Source organism: Lissotriton helveticus, chromosome 4_1, assembly GCF_964261635.1.
Source record: "Lissotriton helveticus chromosome 4_1, aLisHel1.1, whole genome shotgun sequence".
Lineage (NCBI taxonomy): Eukaryota > Metazoa > Chordata > Amphibia > Caudata > Salamandridae > Lissotriton > Lissotriton helveticus.
The window spans coordinates 364,393,888-364,415,739 of NC_136063.1; the positions used below are offsets into that span (position 1 = coordinate 364,393,888).

General features: G+C 43.6%; 1 protein-coding gene across 1 annotated transcript in view; it reads right to left on the minus strand.

Moving 5' to 3' along the window:
- LOC144828000 (fibrocystin-L-like) overlaps positions 1 to 21,852 on the minus strand; it is a 1,506,874-nt gene that overhangs the window by 749,364 nt on the left and 735,658 nt on the right. The window contains exons 32-34 of the mRNA XM_078686147.1: positions 20,478 to 20,599; positions 18,453 to 18,588; positions 11,227 to 11,419 (exon numbers count right to left, since the gene is read on the minus strand). Of these exons, the coding sequence (XP_078542273.1) occupies positions 11,227 to 11,419; positions 18,453 to 18,588; positions 20,478 to 20,599 (451 nt within the window). The remainder of the gene's footprint in view (positions 1 to 11,226; positions 11,420 to 18,452; positions 18,589 to 20,477; positions 20,600 to 21,852) is intronic.

Below are 21,852 nucleotides of genomic sequence, written 5' to 3' on the forward strand. Positions count from 1 at the left end.
GGTCCTCATGGATTAAAGCTGGGATTTTTTATCTCAAGGATGTTTATTCTTATAATACGTTTATATCATTTCAAATGTTACAAACTACATTCAGTTTAGCTAATTCAGATTTTATTAAATATGAATAATTAACTAATTCTATCTTGGATTCATTCTCACACGCTATTCCCTCTATTACTCATACTGATCTATCCACGTATATTCAAACTATATCATCTAATCCTCATTGTGTTTCTATTTTATATAAAAAAATTGTCTAACAATTTAGGTTCAAATATTAATATGCTTGCAGAGTTTTGGAACAATGAATTATCACTTTCATTATCCATTGATTTGTGGGAAACTATATGGATCTCCAATATATCTGGTTGGTTACCTGTTTCTCTGTTTCAAACTAATTCTTATATTTTATTTAATTGCTTATGGACACCATTGCGATTATTTAATGCTAAAATCCTTCAATCTGATACTTGTTGGCATTGTAAGTTGCACTCTGGTTCACTGCAACATATGCTTTTTACTTGTCCTTTAATAACTAAATTCTGGACAGACGTATGGGTCATTGTTCAAAAGATTCTTAATATTCAAGAAGACTTATTTTATAGTCTGTTAATTTGCAAATCTGTACTCTTGTCGCAAGATTTAGATGCAATTGAATGTAAACTTTTTAATTTCCTAATTTCAGCTTTGTTAAAATCTATTACCTTTTGTTGGAAAAATGCTTCAAAATTATCAGTTCATGCATGGTGGTCCTGGGTTATTTTTACGAGAAGAGGTGCACAATTATCTTTATCTGGGGTTTGTCAAAATTCTATTTCTTATCATTTATTTTGGACTCCTATTGATGTTTATTTATCGCATTAATTATAATACTTGCTTCTTTTTACGATGCCAGATTGATACATATATTGTTATTGTATAAGTAGCTCGGCTCATTATCTAATAATTATATGATATTATATGATCCCTTCCCTTCCCTTCCCGTTCTTAAGTTATCATTGCATAAGGATTTCTTTATATTTTGAATTGCGACTTTCTCATACTTTTCTGTATGTCTTGTTTATTGTTTCTTTTGATGAAAATTTCAATAAAATATTTTGAACTGAAAAAAAAACAGAACTAGATTCTTTAAAGAGCATGGGCTGCTTTAAAAATCAGGAATCTGCACTTTGTATTCTTTGTGAGTCAATAGATTAGTCATAGTTAAACATGTTGTTAAGTTGAAGCATTTATGTTCTGCTTGGCAACTCTACATTGTGATAAAATGTGAAATGCAGGATTTTGATTTGCTATGTTATATTACTATTAAGAGAATACCCCCAATGAAGGCACATCGTATGGTTAAAAATGTGTTAAGGTTTATGATAAAAGCAAACAAGAAACAAAATATTCACACATATATAGAACTATGAAGCCCCTCTGATCTGTTTCGGAACAGGAATTTTCCAAACACTGATGTCGCTCCCCAATAATAAAAATAAATTGCATAATTACACATATGTGTACTCTGGAAATGTTTTTTAATGTGCCATCTTGGGTGACAAATCATTTGTAGAAATAAGAATTTGTAAGATTAATTTTGGTATTAATTGATGAAGTAATAATATTGCACTTGAAACCATTTTTCTCAGACATTTATAAGTGGGTGTTTACTAATGAGTTTAGCAGTGTCACATTTTTATTTGATACACCATTTAATTAAAATGAATGTTGTTTGTGATGAATTGTTCAAATTGTTCCTGCTCATTTCCACCTCCCACTCAATGTGCACCTGTGTGACTTCTTTCCGCACAGTTTCGGCAGTCTTTGCAAAGTACAGAACAATGTGACAGATTTAGTAATTTTCCTTCAAGCACATGCATTGTGAATGAAACCATACTCACATATTTGAATATAACAACGTTAAGGTGTTCCTGCTGTGATCTTTGTAGAAAACATTGTCATATGGGCTATTGTTTAAAAAATGTAAGTGTTGTTCATCTCTGGACAGCAACAGTTTAGATGCTGCTGAAGGCGTTTGTAACAGTGTGTTAATTCTATGTGCATTATAATTACATGTTATTGTTTGATTTGTTTGGAAAGTCTTATCACTAGTCATACCATTGTGAGTTTGAAGTTTTGCCCATTATTAATGCTGGAAATGTGTATACAAACCCTTGGTTTTGCGGTGAGCCAGAGACTTACCCTGTTCCTGCTAGCAGTTAGACGTTCTGTCCTCTCTATTGATTTTGCGGTTCATTTGCGATTCAGCACTATTTTGATATCTGAAGATGGACTTTGCATTTTTGTCTTCATTACATTTAACTTTATTCAGTACTACTTTATTTTTAAGATTTTGTAATAAAACCCTGATCTGGAACTCCATTGTTGAGTGGCGGTTTTGAATATTATTTACTCTGCTAATTTTGTTGGTCGAGATGTTGGGGAGGGTAGTGACTCTTATCACAAGATCAATGGGGGTTGAAGGCAGTCTTGGGGTGATCTACTTTGATACATAAATCACTGAGATGTCTTAGGGAAGGTGGTATAGCTGGAACATTTATTAATTTTATATAGGAAGTTACCAAGAACCCTGATTTTGTCGGTTGATTTGGTTATCCACCAGTTTGTGAATGACAAAATGTTTATTTTAAATAACTTCTGCATTTTTGTGATAAAAATGTTTATCATTTAAGGATTGTCAAGTTAGTGCAAAACTGTCTAAAAATGAATTACAGCAAATCGAATATTGTTATGGACAGCTTTTTTTTTTTAAACAATGAGCGATAAGTAGTAGTACAGGACAAGACTTCCTTCATTAAAAATACTGCACGGTACAATGACTGGCAAGTCAAAACCCCCCCTACCAACCTACCCACCTCAACAGAGTAGGCGCTGCTCTGCCGAAGTTCAATCAGTATCTTAGATCAGGCTCATTCAAAATATGCTGTCTGGAAAATTGTTCATTTTATAATGTTTTTCCCATTTACTTTGTCACATGCTTGCAGAAGTATGTTTGTATCCATACTGAACTTGTGGTAAATTATTGATGTTCATTTTGTTCCAATAGTAGCATTTTAGGGTGAGTCTGTAAATGCATTCCTGTGTCACAGAGTGAATTTGCCATATGTGCCATATTTATGGCCCAATCATGTACTTTTGGCTATCCATGTCTATATGCAGACCAGCAATTCATATAGAAATTTGAGACTCACTGTTGGAAATGGGATCCCTGGCTGGCCAGGGCTTTCGCCAAAGTCAGTCAGAGACCACCACACCCAAGTCAGGGCAAGGGAGTTACACGCCAAGATAACCCCTACTCACCCTCTAGGTAACGTGGCGCGAGCAGCAAGGCTAAACTTGGAGGCGATGTAGGCTAAGTATTTGCGCACGCACCCCAGCAACAACAACCAAAGGCCCACCACAAAGGAAACTCCACACAAGGTTATATAAAAATAGCCTTTGTATTACACCAAAACACATTAGATAAAACACACTTTACAATGTGCCAGAGGCACGGGCAGAATTTACAGGGGGATATTTACAAGACAGGGCCACCTGGACCACTGTCAGGAATCAGAAGTAGCATTTTCAGAAATAATACTTTCAGAAATAAAGCAATACCTTCAGTAATAAAGCAATACTTTCAGTAATAGCACTTTAGCAATACCTTCAGTAATAAAGCCATACTTTCAGTAATAGCATACAACCAGTCATTACTGGTAACAGGGCCTCACTAGCACCACCTGTACTAGGGAGAAAACAACCACCTACACGTCACACTACCTGTAGGGGTGCAAAAGCAACACACATGATGTCGTAACATTCAGAGGTGTAAAAGGACAAAGAGAACACATGATGAATAATCTACCCATTCAGAGGTGTAAGCCAACACATGATGCCGTAACATTCAGAGGTGTAAAGGCACATGACGCATAATCAATACATTCAGAGGTGCAGAACAAATACCAATTTCCCCAAACTCACCAGTCACCACCTGTGACTGTCCCGGTGTCCCAATGTCAGGGCCTAAACGTGGCAGTTGCCCACAAAGTGCTGGGCAACTGGAGCAGGGAAAGTTTAGCGCAAAGTTGGAGCCTCTCAGGCTCTGAACAAACCAACTGGCCCCTTTGAGCCTCGCTGGGCTCTTTGCACAAAAAGAATGTCCCTCTGAGCCTCTCTCAGGCTCTCCAACAGGAATTCCGCCTCACTAGGCAGGGGGGTCCCTCACGGGGGACCCAGGAACACTTAGGGCGCCTGGTGCCCCTCTCAGGATTCAATAAACAAATGTGGGCACGTTGGAGTCCCTCTCGGGGGACTCGGGACAACAGGCAGAGTCCCTCTCGGGGGACTCGGAGCAGTTATGGGGCCCAAGAGCCTCTCGGGCTCAGAACCCAGGCGGAGTCCCTCTCGGGGGACTCGGCATTAGGTGAGGCCCCACGGGCCTCTGCACACAACGAGCCTCGCTCTGGAGGGGAGGGGCGGGCACCGGCAAAGTGCCCCGACGCCCCCTCCCTTCCGCACGCACTCACCGGGTCTCTGGTGCTCGGCGGCGCTCTCCTCCCACCGGGGCTCCCTCCTGGTCCTGGGAGCCCCTCGACATCCGGCGACTGCTTCCTGGCTGCCCCGGGGCTCTCTCCACATCATGGGAGCCCCGGGCGGCCATTGCTCAGCCCCATTCTCTTTCCGGTTGGTCGGCAGGCAGCCAGCCAATCGTGGTGCGGTGGCGGGCGGGACTTCCCTCCAAAACCGGAAGTCCCGCCCCGCGTCAGGCACCGAAGTGCCTGGCTTCCTGTTTTGCGGCGCTCGGGCCGCGGCGGTGAATCTTGGGGGCATTTACGAGGGGTGGCACCCTCGAGAAGCATTCAAAAGGTACCAGCGAGGTGGGCACTCGCTCAGGACCAGATAAACGGGGTGGCACCCGCAATTTAAGAATAAAGTGCAACGAAGCACTCTGGGGCACCAAAAAGGGCAGGAGCGCTTCCCTCCGAGGGAAAACGACAGCGCTCTGCCCAGGAATGCAAAGTAAAGCGCTCACGGGGCGCTAAGGGCAGCCACAGCCCTGGGGCAATAATCCAGCGCTCCCAGCGCTCTCTGAGAGAAGGAAGCGCTTCCAGGCGCTAGGGCAACAGCCAACAATCAGGTCCTGGTAGAGTCCAGGACAGCAGAAGTCCAGGGGCTGGGCAGGGCTCAGGGAGGCAAGCCATCCCTGAGCCCAAGCAGCAGCACGCCCCTGGTAGATTCAAGCAGCAAACAAGAACCTTTTCATGGGGTCATAGCCCCTCTTTTATACACCTTTTCCCTTTGTCTTTAGGTGCAGGGTGGGGGCAGAACCAGTCGCAGCTGGTTCTGGAGCACTCTTGATGGCCCAACCACCCATTCTATTCACTGGCAGGGCTTGGGTCATCAGTCACACCACAGGGGGGCGGAGCCAGCATTGTGTGGGGAAAACCCAGCCCATCCAGGACACAGGTACACTCCTCCCACACATCACTCATGCTAATCTCCCACTCACCACCGGGCAGACCCATCCAGACTTCCTGGAGCCTGGCATGCCAGCCAGCTCCAGCCAATCATGCGTCAGCACCCTCACAGCACACGTACAGCCATGTCTAGAAATGGCGCTTCGCTACTAGACACATACATGCTGCATACACCATCTCGCAGCATTCACTCTCACGAGTTCACACATACCAGACTCAAGCCTGTACACCCCACGCATCAGGAACTACCAGGGACACATACATTCCCCATGCATTCCTATGGGCGGGCAGGCCTAGCTCAGCACATGCACTCAGAGTGCGCACGCACTTTCCACTGGGACACAGTGAAAGTGCGCAGTATCCAAAAATCACCATCTCCAGGTCACCATTTCAAGCAAAAAGTCTAGGGGTGAACCTGCCCTAAGGGCCAAAGTCCAACATAACCCCCTTCCAGCCAAAACGCAGGGGAGAACAATCACCACCGTGATGGACTTCCCTGCTTGGGGCGATAGAACACGGACGCAGGCCCGCAACTGCAGGGACACCCTCCTGTTCTACGCCACGGTGAACCCATGGGATTCCTTCTAAACACACTGTCTGGACCAACTGGGCTACCCCACTGGTACTCCCAAGCTGTCCACGGCCAGGACCAGGCCCTAGGCCACCCAGATACCACTGGTCCATGCCCATCCACAGAGTGGGGGGTAGTAACCCCTGGCCTACAATAGCCATTCTCCACTCCCTTTCTCAGTCTAGTTCCAAACTATCACTGGTCCTTCAACCTAGGGTCCGCACCCTCAGGCTGACCAGAGGTCACGGGCAGGAATGCCCCACCCTACCTCTATTTCTGAAGCACCCTCCAGAACACAACTCTCCCACCAGTTTAGGACCTGTCTTCCTCAGCAGCAGTGACCACAGTCAGACCACCACCAGAACGGTGTAGCGAGGCGTTGCACGCAGCGGTGCCCCCCAGTTGCGGTGCATCCTATGGCTCGTTGACGGCGTCGAGACGACGTCGGTGAGCGCAGAGGCGGCGTTGCTCGAGGGGGACGTTGCTCAGTGCGGTGCCTACAGGACACCAGGGTGGTCATGACTGAGTCACAGCTCCCTTAACTGGTTTACCACCTGGGACTCAAATTCACCGGATGCACAGGGGTCAGACTTCCTCTGACCCCCTTCCAGAGTTCTGCACCCTCCCACTGTAGAACAGGGTCCCTCCACTTAAGGTAGGCCCCACCTGCTCGCAGGGTAGTACCACAACACTCAGCCAAGAACCCTAAAGATCCCTGCTAGGCCTGTACCACCCCTTCTGGGAAACACAGGGTCTCTTCACTTAAGATGAGCCCCACCTGTGTTCACAGGGGTACCCCTAGAAGACAAACCGGCCAGGACACTGGCTACAGTCGCCCTACCGTCCAGGACAGGCAACACCTGACCCTGGCTCCCCAACCTAGGGATGCTACCCTTTGGTTAGATGCCTGGCGCACCAGGACTTCTACAAGTTGGAAACAAAAATCTAAGACTTTCTCTCCTCCTTCAGCAGCAAGGCAACCACTGCAGGTCAATACCCCATACAGCTTACCCGGTTCCTTCTCATCAGGCAGGAGTTCCCTCTTGTAACTTCAGGACACTACATACAGTTGCCCTTACGTCCAGATCCGGAAACACCGGCTACTGGCTCCCCAACCAAGGGACGTACCTCTTTGGTCAGATGCCTGGCGCACCAGGACTTCCTTGAGGGTGACACAACTAATGTGTCGTGTACAAGTCTGCCTGACACTCAGGACAGAAGTGGCATCACCATGGCCACTCACTGGCGACACAACCCTTCTGGTTGGCCCCTGACCCACTGGTTCTTCCACTGGGGAACCTATCCCCCTCGCACCCCTCCATCTGGACTTCTGCACCCTCCCAACTGGAGCGGTACTGCCAGACACCAGAACTACTGGAACCCTGGTTACAGAGGTTCCACGTTCTCCAGACACTCTGGAAGATCCTCCTCAAATGACCTATTGGTACAGCCTAGGCCCCCGACCTGATGTTCCCTTCAGAAACACTCCAGGCCCTGACACTGGGTTTCGGGCACCTGGAGACATGCAGTCCCACCCACTCCTTCTCCTCTTGAGACAGGACGTGAGCCCCTACACCGAGACCTAGCTGGGCTACACTGAACCTCTTCCACCACGCTGGGCTGGAAGACACCTCAGACACTCCTTTTGGAATCACTCCATCCCCTATGCCTCTCTCCTCCCAGAACATTACCAACTCCAAAATTCTGTCTCTCAACAGACCACAGAAATCAAAAAGCAGGCTCCACTATCTGCAGACGTTCTTGGGAAAAGTTCAACACACAGGACTTAGGTATCTGAACAAAACTAGCATTCAGCAAGCTCCCCATCCAGAGAACTCACAAACACATCCAGTGCCACACACCATTCATCCACACACACCCCTCCCCAGACTGGTAAGGCAGTTTCTACCACCCCTGACTTCTCAACCTGACCACACTTGACACAGGTACCATTACTCCAGGGCAGGGACGGGGGACACATGCACTGGACACACTTACGCTGCCACCACTGGATCCCACCCTTCTGGTGAATCCAGAAAACACACTGCACTTAGGGGGATGATCTACCCTCCCGAGCTAGGGACACCTAACTCAAAGTGCACAAGAAACACATTTCCACAGAAATGACATTTTTAGCAAACTCCATACAATAATCCCCAAAATGTTTTTATCTAAAATGCAGAGTTTTGTGGTGCAGCCAGCTGCTACTAAGGTACAACGCAAACACAAATCCTTATCCCACCGCTTGCCGCCAATGTTGGAAATGGGATCCCTGGCTGGCCAGGGCTTTCGCCAAAGTCAGTCAGAGACCACCACACCCAAGTCAGGGCAAGGGAGTTACACGCCAAGATAACCCCTACTCACCCTCTAGGTAACGTGGCGCGAGCAGCAAGGCTAAACTTGGAGGCGATGTAGGCTAAGTATTTGCGCACGCACCCCAGCAACAACAACCAAAGGCCCACCACAAAGGAAACTCCACACAAGGTTATATAAAAATAGCCTTTGTATTACACCAAAACACATTAGATAAAACACACTTTACAATGTGCCAGAGGCACGGGCAGAATTTACAGGGGGATATTTACAAGACAGGGCCACCTGGACCACTGTCAGGAATCAGAAGTAGCATTTTCAGAAATAATACTTTCAGAAATAAAGCAATACCTTCAGTAATAAAGCAATACTTTCAGTAATAGCACTTTAGCAATACCTTCAGTAATAAAGCCATACTTTCAGTAATAGCATACAACCAGTCATTACTGGTAACAGGGCCTCACTAGCACCACCTGTACTAGGGAGAAAACAACCACCTACACGTCACACTACCTGTAGGGGTGCAAAAGCAACACACATGATGTCGTAACATTCAGAGGTGTAAAAGGACAAAGAGAACACATGATGAATAATCTACCCATTCAGAGGTGTAAGCCAACACATGATGCCGTAACATTCAGAGGTGTAAAGGCACATGACGCATAATCAATACATTCAGAGGTGCAGAACAAATACCAATTTCCCCAAACTCACCAGTCACCACCTGTGACTGTCCCGGTGTCCCAATGTCAGGGCCTAAACGTGGCAGTTGCCCACAAAGTGCTGGGCAACTGGAGCAGGGAAAGTTTAGCGCAAAGTTGGAGCCTCTCAGGCTCTGAACAAACCAACTGGCCCCTTTGAGCCTCGCTGGGCTCTTTGCACAAAAAGAATGTCCCTCTGAGCCTCTCTCAGGCTCTCCAACAGGAATTCCGCCTCACTAGGCAGGGGGGTCCCTCACGGGGGACCCAGGAACACTTAGGGCGCCTGGTGCCCCTCTCAGGATTCAATAAACAAATGTGGGCACGTTGGAGTCCCTCTCGGGGGACTCGGGACAACAGGCAGAGTCCCTCTCGGGGGACTCGGAGCAGTTATGGGGCCCAAGAGCCTCTCGGGCTCAGAACCCAGGCGGAGTCCCTCTCGGGGGACTCGGCATTAGGTGAGGCCCCACGGGCCTCTGCACACAACGAGCCTCGCTCTGGAGGGGAGGGGCGGGCACCGGCAAAGTGCCCCGACGCCCCCTCCCTTCCGCACGCACTCACCGGGTCTCTGGTGCTCGGCGGCGCTCTCCTCCCACCGGGGCTCCCTCCTGGTCCTGGGAGCCCCTCGACATCCGGCGACTGCTTCCTGGCTGCCCCGGGGCTCTCTCCACATCATGGGAGCCCCGGGCGGCCATTGCTCAGCCCCATTCTCTTTCCGGTTGGTCGGCAGGCAGCCAGCCAATCGTGGTGCGGTGGCGGGCGGGACTTCCCTCCAAAACCGGAAGTCCCGCCCCGCGTCAGGCACCGAAGTGCCTGGCTTCCTGTTTTGCGGCGCTCGGGCCGCGGCGGTGAATCTTGGGGGCATTTACGAGGGGTGGCACCCTCGAGAAGCATTCAAAAGGTACCAGCGAGGTGGGCACTCGCTCAGGACCAGATAAACGGGGTGGCACCCGCAATTTAAGAATAAAGTGCAACGAAGCACTCTGGGGCACCAAAAAGGGCAGGAGCGCTTCCCTCCGAGGGAAAACGACAGCGCTCTGCCCAGGAATGCAAAGTAAAGCGCTCACGGGGCGCTAAGGGCAGCCACAGCCCTGGGGCAATAATCCAGCGCTCCCAGCGCTCTCTGAGAGAAGGAAGCGCTTCCAGGCGCTAGGGCAACAGCCAACAATCAGGTCCTGGTAGAGTCCAGGACAGCAGAAGTCCAGGGGCTGGGCAGGGCTCAGGGAGGCAAGCCATCCCTGAGCCCAAGCAGCAGCACGCCCCTGGTAGATTCAAGCAGCAAACAAGAACCTTTTCATGGGGTCATAGCCCCTCTTTTATACACCTTTTCCCTTTGTCTTTAGGTGCAGGGTGGGGGCAGAACCAGTCGCAGCTGGTTCTGGAGCACTCTTGATGGCCCAACCACCCATTCTATTCACTGGCAGGGCTTGGGTCATCAGTCACACCACAGGGGGGCGGAGCCAGCATTGTGTGGGGAAAACCCAGCCCATCCAGGACACAGGTACACTCCTCCCACACATCACTCATGCTAATCTCCCACTCACCACCGGGCAGACCCATCCAGACTTCCTGGAGCCTGGCATGCCAGCCAGCTCCAGCCAATCATGCGTCAGCACCCTCACAGCACACGTACAGCCATGTCTAGAAATGGCGCTTCGCTACTAGACACATACATGCTGCATACACCATCTCGCAGCATTCACTCTCACGAGTTCACACATACCAGACTCAAGCCTGTACACCCCACGCATCAGGAACTACCAGGGACACATACATTCCCCATGCATTCCTATGGGCGGGCAGGCCTAGCTCAGCACATGCACTCAGAGTGCGCACGCACTTTCCACTGGGACACAGTGAAAGTGCGCAGTATCCAAAAATCACCATCTCCAGGTCACCATTTCAAGCAAAAAGTCTAGGGGTGAACCTGCCCTAAGGGCCAAAGTCCAACACTCACATTTACAAATTAGTTAACATATCATACCTAAAATCTAACTAATTCAGTTTGTCTTTCTCTTAGACTCACAGTACAGGAAGATTCTTCTTAGCTACAAGTACACAAGTACACAAACATTAAATACAATCTTGATACTCATAATCACCAAAAGCTAAATGAAACCACTACTTGCCAAGAAAACAAACGTTTTCACCAATACTACAGTACGATCAAAAATCATCTTACCTGACTGAAGCAAAACTCAAGTTTCCAACTTGCAGAAAGACAGGGTACGATCCGGGTGGGAGACTGGGCAAAAGGCAGACAACATGCGTAGAATTCACTGCAAGTACTGGACATAGACCCGCACCAATGTATACTCTAGTGTTGACCAATGCATTTCCAAAATTGGAGCCAAATAATGTTAGAATTCTGTTTCCTAAATTAGTATAAAAAACAACATGTGTTATTTTAATTTACAAAATGGCAATCATTCAACAATGCAAAGATACAAACATATTTTCCAAAGTTGTACATGCCTGTCTTAAAGATCAGAATATTTTTATCGAATTTAAAATGTAGACTCAGATTTACTAATCATTTATGCAATGCTGTACAGCAACCACATTTGTTGTGCTGCTTTGCATAGGATGGAAGATTCAGAGCAGAGCCAAATCTACCATTGTTGGCCTTCTGCTGTCATTCCCTGAAATGGGTTTTAACATGAGTGCCATAATGCACTGCCTCGCACCATGGTGCAAAGGACAGTGTGCTCTTTCCAGCATATGATTACCTCTGGAAGAATACCATTCCAGTTCAAATTCCTATGGATAGACAAACTCAGACGAATAGCTGTCTTTTGATGTATACTGCAGAATTCATTCAAAGTGTTACTTTTTAAAGAAATCAATGCATTTACACCTCCTTTAAGCAGGGACAGCTTAAGGATTTTAGGGATTCCAGGACAAACATATTTTGGGGACCCCTGTTTTAAACAACATTGATTTTCTGATCTATTTTCAAATAATTCACACCTGTTGAATTATACATTAAAAGGTCAGAAATGGTGAAAGAAAAATTACAAATGATCGACAGTAACTTATATAAAATCTGCAATGACTTGCCCACCCATACCTTTTAATCCCCCCTTTTATAATCTGACATTGGAAAGTCTTGATGTAGCACACCATAAAGCACCATGAGGCCGACAACAATGAGGTTTTAGTGTTTTTGGCAAACGTCTATGATCAAGGCAGGATTTTCCAGACTTCAAACATTCTATTTCTATAACATGTACTCACAAGACATTTAACACGATGATAAGATTTAAGGAATTGACCAAATGGCACATTGCTTGGATGGTGTGGTCTTTGATTTTGAGAACAACACTAAGAGCTGTGAGGACTGGGCTAAACTCATAGAGATGTTTCATTGTGATCAATAGAAACATGTAGCAGAAGAGGACTGCAAGGTCCATCCAGTGTCACTGTGTACAAGCTTTAACATTGCCTTTTTCCAGCACTATTTTTACTCAACACATGTGGGCCATTGAGGTTACCCTTTCCATTCTTTGTGTTACTCTCAAATTCTACATTGTCTCCAGCGTCACCCTCCTTCACACATTGTCTCCAGCTTCACCCTCCTTCACACAAGCCAGGAATGAGGAAGAATAACAGAGAAAGCGATATAAATAAGAAAGGGAGTGAAATAGGAGGTGGGGTGAGAAAGGCAGTATACGGCAGAAGAGACAAGAGACAAAAGAGAGAGAAGGGATGGAGGCAAGCAATGGGGCAAAAGAAAGGCAGGCGAGGATAAGTGAGAGAAATAGAAAGGTAGATGAGTGAGCATTATTATGCATAAATTATGTGAAGAACCTGAGGCAATCCGAGAAAACTAGATGGGGAGTGAAGAATGAGAGGAGTGGAAAGAAAAAGATGGAAGCAAGAATGAGAGGGGAAATTATAGTTAGTACATGAGAGAAGAAAAAAAGTAGGGGCAAGAAGGATAGGAGCTGAGAGACAGGATGAGCGAGCAGAAGAAAGAGGAAAATCAGATGGCAAAAGAGAGAATGTGAGTAAAAAGCATTGTAAGGAAGCTGTAGAAATACAATATTAAGGGAGAATGGAAGCACGAGGAACAAAAGTGAAAACACTGGAAAGAAAAGGTGTGGGGTGGAGGTAAAGAGGAGGAGGGAAACAAAGTTGATCTATAAAGAAGGTGTATAGAAGGTGCAGAGAGGGGAAGAAAAAGATAAAATGAAATAGGTTGGTGAATGAAGATAAAGAGACTGTTAGAATGAGGGGGTATTAAGGCAGAAGCATAATAGAAGGGGAACAAGGGTTTGATGAAGAACAGAAAGAGGAGCATGCAGAGCGATAGGCATGAAAAGAGAGAAGGGTAGAATAATGCTATGCCATGCATAAAAGGATGGATAGAAACAAAGATGCAAGAAAGGAAGAGGAATGAGCTGGCAATTGCAATGCACCAAGCTAGCATGATAACTATGGAAATGTATTAGGGGAAAAGTGTATGGTATTAACCATGCAGAGTTTGGTACAATATACACCAGAATCAGCATGTTATTCCCCAGAAACCTATGATAGTTATTATTTATCTCACCCAATACATAAGGAACCCCACAGTATAATTATTAATCAATTACAATAAATAGTACCTTCATTCATATAATCTTTGAATCACGGCTAATGAGATGTGTGACAATGATGACACTTTTGCAGATTTCCCCAGCTAAAATCTGTCAGGTCAAGCGTGCTCCAATGTTTCAGGGGAAATACCCTTAAAAAGGCAAAACACGTGTCATTTTCTATATTAAAAACAATCCCTCAGGTTATGCCACATTTTTCCTGTAAAACTCAGAATAAAAAGGTTTTTACCAGATGTGGTAAATACCTCACCCTGTGGTAATGTTATTTACTAAGGGGCCCATTTGGATGGTGGGTGTATCGCCACCACCAGCCCGGCGGTGACGATCCGCCCGCCATCCATACCTGAGTTACCACCTGCCATATTAGTATGGCGCGGTGTACCGCAGAGGTCAGGAAGACTGTCCGCCGGTTTTCCGCGAGTCGGCAATCTGTACAATTGCAGGCTGGGCAGAAAAGGCACACTATATGGTGGTGGTCCCTTGAAGGCACCACCATCCATATTATGATAAATGCGGCGGGTTTGCTATCCATGGCGGAGGCTTCGCCATGGAAAGGCATATGGTGAATCTCTTTGGGGCCCCGTTGCAGGCCCCCGGGGGGTTGGGTGGCTGCACTTGGGGGGTACCTAAGGTACCCCCTTCATTGCCACACAGAAGGTGGCATACACCGCGCCGTGCCTGTCTCGTTGTGCTTTTTGTGAAGCTAAGGAGTTAGGCCCATTTGGGGCATTGGGTAGGCTGGACAATATTATAACAGGAAACACAAAAGTGTGCCTACACCACCCTTACTTGAATCTAATATTAATTGTAAAAGGCCGAACAAAAAGTACTTTGGTTTGACCTGGTATTTTTTATTTATACCATTTCATTTTATACTTTCTTTTGAAAAACTTTTTGGCTCAATTTATGCAGAAAAGTGAAACAACTGTACATTCATATATTTACACTAATATGCAATACAATTTACAAACATAAAATGACATTTCATATGTACTCTAAATCAAAACAATACATCATACATCCCACAGAAAACTTTTTTGACTTTGTCTTTCATTCATTTTTTGGATTAAGAAAAAATATATATGAATGATTTGTCTTGTTTAAAAGTTTTCTGTGGGATGTATGATGTATTGTTTTGATTTAATGTACATATGAAATGTCATTTTATGTTTGTAAATTGTATTGTATATTAGTGTAAATATATGAATGTACAGTTGTTTCTCTTTTCTGCATACATTTAGCCAAAATGTTTTTCAAAAGAAAGTGTAAAATGAAATGGTATAAATTAAAAATACCTGGTCAAACCAAAATACATTTTGTTCGGCCTTTTACAATTAATATTAGATTCAAGTAAGGGTGGTGTAGGCACACTTTTGTGTTTCTTGTCTCGTTGTGCATGGCAATGCAATGCATGCCACTTCAACAATTTGGAAGATGCTGGATGCGACTGCCAGGGTGGCGGTCACATCCTAATTGGCGTGCGGACTACCGCACCTCTGGCGGTCGGTCCCGTTTTCCGTTACGGTGGCGGGCCGACAAAGTCCGGCCGCCATCGTAATGGGGCTCTTAGTGTGGAAAATACCCCTACCTATTATGAAAAACTTGTAATGAGGGCCTTACTATAATGACTTGATTATAATGTCCTAAAGTGACAGAATTGACATCTGAAAAAAGTTTGAGTCCATTTGCAAGCACTCCAACAGACATGCTATCTTTTTTATAGTTCATTGCCTTGAGGGGTTTTCTCCATAATTTAAAACATATAAAGCAAGCAATTCTTTAAAAATGATTTCTGCATGTGAATAAAATAGCTTATTCATTCCAGACTGAAGTGCAGCCCCACCTTTCCTGTCCACACAGTGAGATTTTTGGCTATACTTTCTTTTAAACTATATAAGCAAGTACCAGCTGTAGGAAAATGCATCTTCCTGATTGTTCAAACCCCCCAACCAGGCTCCGTGCATGTGACCTGCATCCTCAAACATGTCGAAATTGGTCATACTCCTGATTTGCATATTTAGTTGACCTATAATTCCAAAATATATGATACTTAAGTATACCCAAGATCTATAAGTTAAAAGTCACTAGTGGACTGCAACACATATTGTGCCACCACTAAAGTGACAATGCAAAGCATGTCTCCAAACCTTTTGCAAGGCCAGAATTTCCCTTTTTAATACATATAAGTCACCACTAAATCAGGCCCTAAATGTCCAAAGGGCCAGGTGCATGGTATTTAAAAGTAGTACATTTATATGTTATATTTTTCACTGTGTCAAGGCTGGCTTTCCCATTGAAAAGCACAGAGATACATGATAACATCTTTAATGCTTAATTTTATTTTGGGAGTAGCTAGAAAATATGTTTCAAGGACTCATTTTAACAATAATATAAAGTCCAACCTAATGGCCAATCTGCATTTCATCTTCTGAAAATGACAAGTTTTAGAAAGATATTGTTATTCTGCCTGGGCCGAAGGTGCCTCTCAGTCAGTGTTCACTCAGGAAATGAATGGCTTCTTGATTATGTGTGAAGTGGCTTCCAGAGCTTAGAAAAAAGGAGAGGTGTTGATCTTTCACTGACAGGAAGACCATCTGGGCATTGCCCAGGAATATAACAAACATATGCCTACCTTGTCACTGGCAGATGCAGCTCACACTAGGGCCTGCCACTTCTAATGTCCTGCTAGTCAGTCATGCAAACTCCCAGTGGGAGAGAAGCTGCCCCAGAAATGGGTTTGAGTGATACTCTGAGTGGGCACAGGGAGCTTTCCACAGGGAAAAAAAGGTTATGCCATGTCACTTTTAGGAAGAGAGGGGCAACGAGGGATATTTTACCGTAAAGTTCACAGGATGTACTGCAAAAGATGGCAGGTTCCTCCCTGGGAACCATTACCTGCTTGGTTAGGGTGTGGCCAGGAGTTTCCCCCACCAACAGACAAGCACTCACTGGGCATAGATGTGACACCCCCAGTACAGTTCTATTTTGGCACCAGTAGATGACCGGGCTTCTATCAAGCCAAGGCAATTGACTTAATGGTGGGATCCAACATGTCGGTGTGCCCAGTTTAAGCAGATCTCACATTTACAAAAGTTTCCAGGTGCAAACTTGGTGGGCTTCACCAAGAGCAAGGCAGAGCTGAAGCTGAAGAACATGGAGACCTTCTTGGGGGAAGATGCTAGACGTCACCTGCTCTGACCAGTCCTGTCCTTTTTCGACGACCGCACTGGGATCCTGCTCATTCCAATCCAACACCATTGGAACCCCAACTCGGATTCACTTTGCAGTTTTCCCAGTCAACGACACGTTGACCACCACCATTTCTCCAATCAAATGTCTAAGTTTAAAGGTAACTCATGACCTACCTATGCCTCCTATCTCACCCGCACACGATCATGGTGGGCCCTCAAACCTTAGCCTTGTCCTGGTATAGCAAAACCAGCTGTCTGTTGTTTTTTTTAAGTTTAAAAATAATGTCTCCGGTTCCCTTTTTTTTACTTTTGAGTTGTTTTGGTGTTATTTTGTTAATTAAAATGTTCTCCATGTTTATAAATTAGAGTCGATTTTGTATTGTGCTGTATTTTCCACTTTTTAACTCCAATAGGCTCTCTACCATAGTTACCAGGGGTTGAATTCAGGTTTAAATGACTGAAACGTTTACTGGTCCTAACAAGAATAGTGACATTATTATTATTATATATTATAGCTACCAAACTGCTTTCTCACACCGGCCCTAAAAGGCTATTACACATTGGTGCACTGAATTATGTTTACACTCCCAACATGCTAATTATGGTTTATGTGACAAGTGGAGAACAGGCACGTGCAATGCTGGCATGGGGCATGTTAGCCCTCAGGCAGCAGTGTACCTATGATTGTCACAGTCTTGCACTATGCAGGTGTGCCTTAAAGACATGTTACATGTAGCAAAGCAAAGGGAATATTTCGCCACATTCCTTTGCAATCAAGGGATGATCAATAAAATGTAGTCTCCAGACGTAAAGCATTTTTTCTTTGCAGCTGCTTCCTACCAGTTTTGTCAACATTGCCTCAGATGCAAAAATCAAGCCTGCATATTAAACTTTAAACACAGTAGACCTTTGTAATATTCACATAGGACTGCTTAATGTGAACAGCATAACACTTATTTGACCCCTCAATAATAAAATAAATATAAAGCTTTGAATTTAATGAAACAACATGCTAGGCTGAAGGGGGTAGATCTATATCAGTAAAAGTAAAATAACTGACAAAAACCAAGAAGGTAATTTGGTAAAATGTAAGAAAAATGAATTTACATTCAGTCAATCAATAATATAAAATTTAAATTGATAGATGATTGTGAAAAAAGTATTCAATGTGAAAAATATTTTGAACTGTTCAAAATGTTTTTCACATTGAATACATTGTTCACAATAATCCTTCAATTGTATTTCCCAGGCACGTACTAATGATGCAGCATTAGATCAGCTAATATATATCATTTTCAAAATTTAAAAATACTCCTGTTGACCATCAAGGCTTTGGGGTGGGAATTCTAGGGATCTTTCACTCCATTTGTCTTCTTCTCATCTTTATAGATGTTGGCTGAATGTCATATTTCACAAAAAAACAATGTAATGAGCCCTATGCCTTTCTAAGTGTGTATATGTGACAATAGACTCATTGCTCCATTGTTCAGAGTAAATAAAGCATGTTCTTATTATAGAACAGGGCAATACACGCCGATGAGAAAGTTTTAATCAGAAGCATCTGTTAACACTTTTTTTTTTAAACCGGCCAAATAATGATTTACAAAGGTGCTTACCCAAGACACTACTTGTATTTGGAATTACATCTGTAATTACTGGAGCATCAGTAGCTGAAGTATACAGAAAATGGCCTGTTAAAGTAACATTGAATCCATTGACGAAAACAGTAACACTGGCAGTTCCTAACTGTCCCTGCAAAAAAAAAAAAGGGTTGATTTACAAAAATATTTTTCGGGTCCAAATGCAATGAGTTCGCAGTTACAGTTACATTTGATTTTATCAGAGAGGTCAAGGTCAAGGATCCTTTAGTTTCCAAAAAGAGCTTACACCTAGAGAATTAGAGTTCAATATGCTGAAATATCCGTGTTATATCGAACTGAGTCAGTCTAAACGTAATGATGGTAAAATCTTTGGAAAAAGGTTAGGGCCTCATGTACTAAAATTACATTCTGTAAAAGTGGACACAATTTGCGGACCAACTTTTATTGAATGCAGTGATACTTCATGCACTGAACATTTGAAATCTTTAACCCTTAGAAAATACGCGAATTTGAAAAGGAGGCACTAGTGGGAAAACAAAAGGAAATCAGAAAAAAGGAAATAAAGTGGAAGGGAGGGAGGAGCAAAAATGGAGTATGATGGTTACCCCCTTATGAGGAATTAAAAGTAGGCAAAAGAGAAAAGAAATTAAAAAAGGAAAAGGAGACAAAGCAAGAAAAAAACAGGTAAATAAAAAAGGAAGCAAAGGGAGGAACAATAAAGGAGGTAGAGATTACCTAATTAAGAAACACAATGGTAAAAAGTAAGAGTCAAAAAAGATAGATGGAGAGAGGGGGATTCCTCTAACACCACAAACAAAAGAAAACACCACATTAAAAATTAATACATACATATTGGGAAGTAAAAAACAATGAAGGTCGGAGGAAAACATATTAAAAATCTAACAGTAAAAATTGGAAAGTTAAATAAAATCAAAGAAAAAAATATTTGTCTTGATGTACAATTTTATCATCATTTCTGCAAATGGAAAACTACTCACAGCAACTCATAAAGTAAAATGTGATACTTACGTTGTAACTTAAAATTTGAAGTTATTGAACACTTCAAAAATGTGCATATGATTGTATACATTAAACTCCATACCCTGTTATTCATAAATTAAATACGTAAAATGACAAGGACAAGGAGGAAACAAGTCCAACCCACCCAATTAATTGAAGTAACAGGAAGCAGTGGCATTAGTTACAAACAAGCCCCAGAGCAACTAAAGCCTGCCTGGACAGAAGAAGGATAGCATGGTAAGTATAAGGCAAGTGGAAATGTAGTGAAAATGGGATGCTGATGCTGAGTATTGTTTATTCAACCTGGAGAATTCTAGCTGCCAAGACCCTTACAGAGAGTGACAAAACTTGGGACCCAAGTTACATAGGCTGTTTTGAATTGAAGTTCAACTTACAGATTTAAATGTATTACTGACTTGAAAATTGTATATCACTTTTCACGAAGAACCAGTAACCTGGAAACAAGGAAACCTACACAAGCAGCCTCCCTTCCCTCACCAAAGCCAATCACAACGCTTCAATGTCAGCATTGTGATTGGCTGAGGCGCCGACCACACAGGCGTCTATGGGGAGGCTGTTTTCTCCATGTAGGCTGCACGCTGTCTACATGTAGAAAAGAGAGAGTACGCCTGACTCTCAGGAGTCAGCGCCCTCAGAGTGGGCAAGCCACTCCTCCCTTGCGCCCTCGAGCAGGCCCACCCACCCGCACTCCCACAACCAAACCCTTCTGCTTTTTTCGCAGTGCGAGAAGTAGAAACATAAAGTGGTATTTATAATACCATTTTACGTTTTTCGCACTGCGAGAAAGCAGTTGGGCGACACTGCTCCGCCCACATGGATCAGCCGCCCGCGTAAAAAACATGCGCAAATTTGTGTTCCTGCAAAAATCAAAACCAAATTATCCTCACTATCCTTCATGGAGTAAACATTTGCTAATATGTCATTACAGAGTCATACATTGATGCATCATGAAAAGGTATGCTACAACTCATATATCAGAACAAAACAATTTTCACTTACTGGTGGAGTTCTGCATTGTATTTCAGTCAATGAGCTTCTAACAACATTGCAGGAGTTGCCATTCACAGATATTTGAGATTGTTCATCAAATCCAGTACCAGTAATTGTCAACAGAGTTCCCCCTAATTAAAAAACAAGTCTTTTAGAAGTCATAACATGTTCAAGGTAATCTCAAAGTTTCTACAAGATACTGCAGGGGGTGCATAAGAATGTCAAACCTTCTTGATTTTCTATTTCTTTTTCTTTTATAAAAACACCATATACATGTGTAAAACCTCTGGGACTCGTGTTGGGTGATATAAGAATAGAAATTGCAGAAGTATCACTTCAAATGTGTTATCTCTTTGGCTGGTAAATTAGCTGGCAATGTAACACAAAGAAGGTCCAGCTTAAAGTGTGGCCACATTTTGGCCCCGTTTATCTAATTGTCTGTGTATTAAATGATTGAGTGTCCATTCAACTTCCATGTGGGTGTTTAATTCAGTCTTATGTTTTACACTTTATCATTAATAAACAGAAGAAGCAGTAGGATCAACATTCTATCAATATCACCAGAAAAGCACCATGACAAGAACATCAAATAATTATTATTACTTTTATAACTCGGCCTGCACTATATTTGTGGTACCACAGCGTAAAATAAGCGATTTTGGTAATTTCATGTCACTCTTGTACTTGCAATTCCAAAAATTAGGCTATAACACTACATTGCATATTTACATGCTGTTTGCAATAAAAAGTTACTGTGAACGCTCCGTTACAAGTGTCAGAGAGCAAGAGGCTGTTGTTCCTGAAGTTGCACGTTTTTTAGCGCAGAATGCATCCTCATGTGCTACATGGACACGCGTAAATATTTCACACTAAATTTCAGCACCAAAAGCCAGTTTTTGTTTTCATGTAAATCCAAATAATTGTGCTGAAATTTCATGTAATTAGTAAAAAGTTAATTTTGCACACCCCTGATTATAATTGCTTATATTTGTTTTGCTGCTTAGTATTTTGTACTATTTTACATTATATATTAAACTACTTCTCACAACCAAATATATGTATAGTATTGTACTGTATTGACCTTGTTTTATATTTGATGTTTACCTTTTTGTTTCTCATTTCTGTTTGTAATTGAATGCACCTATATTGCAGACAACAGGCACTAGCACACCAAACTATAGCTGTGCATACCCTTATGCCTAAATACCGATTCCAAAGTTTGAATTACTATGTTTTTCTGTTTGGTGACTGAGCACATCTTTGTAAACCCAAAATTAACAGATTTGACTAAAAATAGCAGTTTTAAAATGTAAATGAAAAAAATTAGAGGCCACCGTAATCTACCTAGATTCAAAGTAATCCATTTCCTTAACTATGAATACCT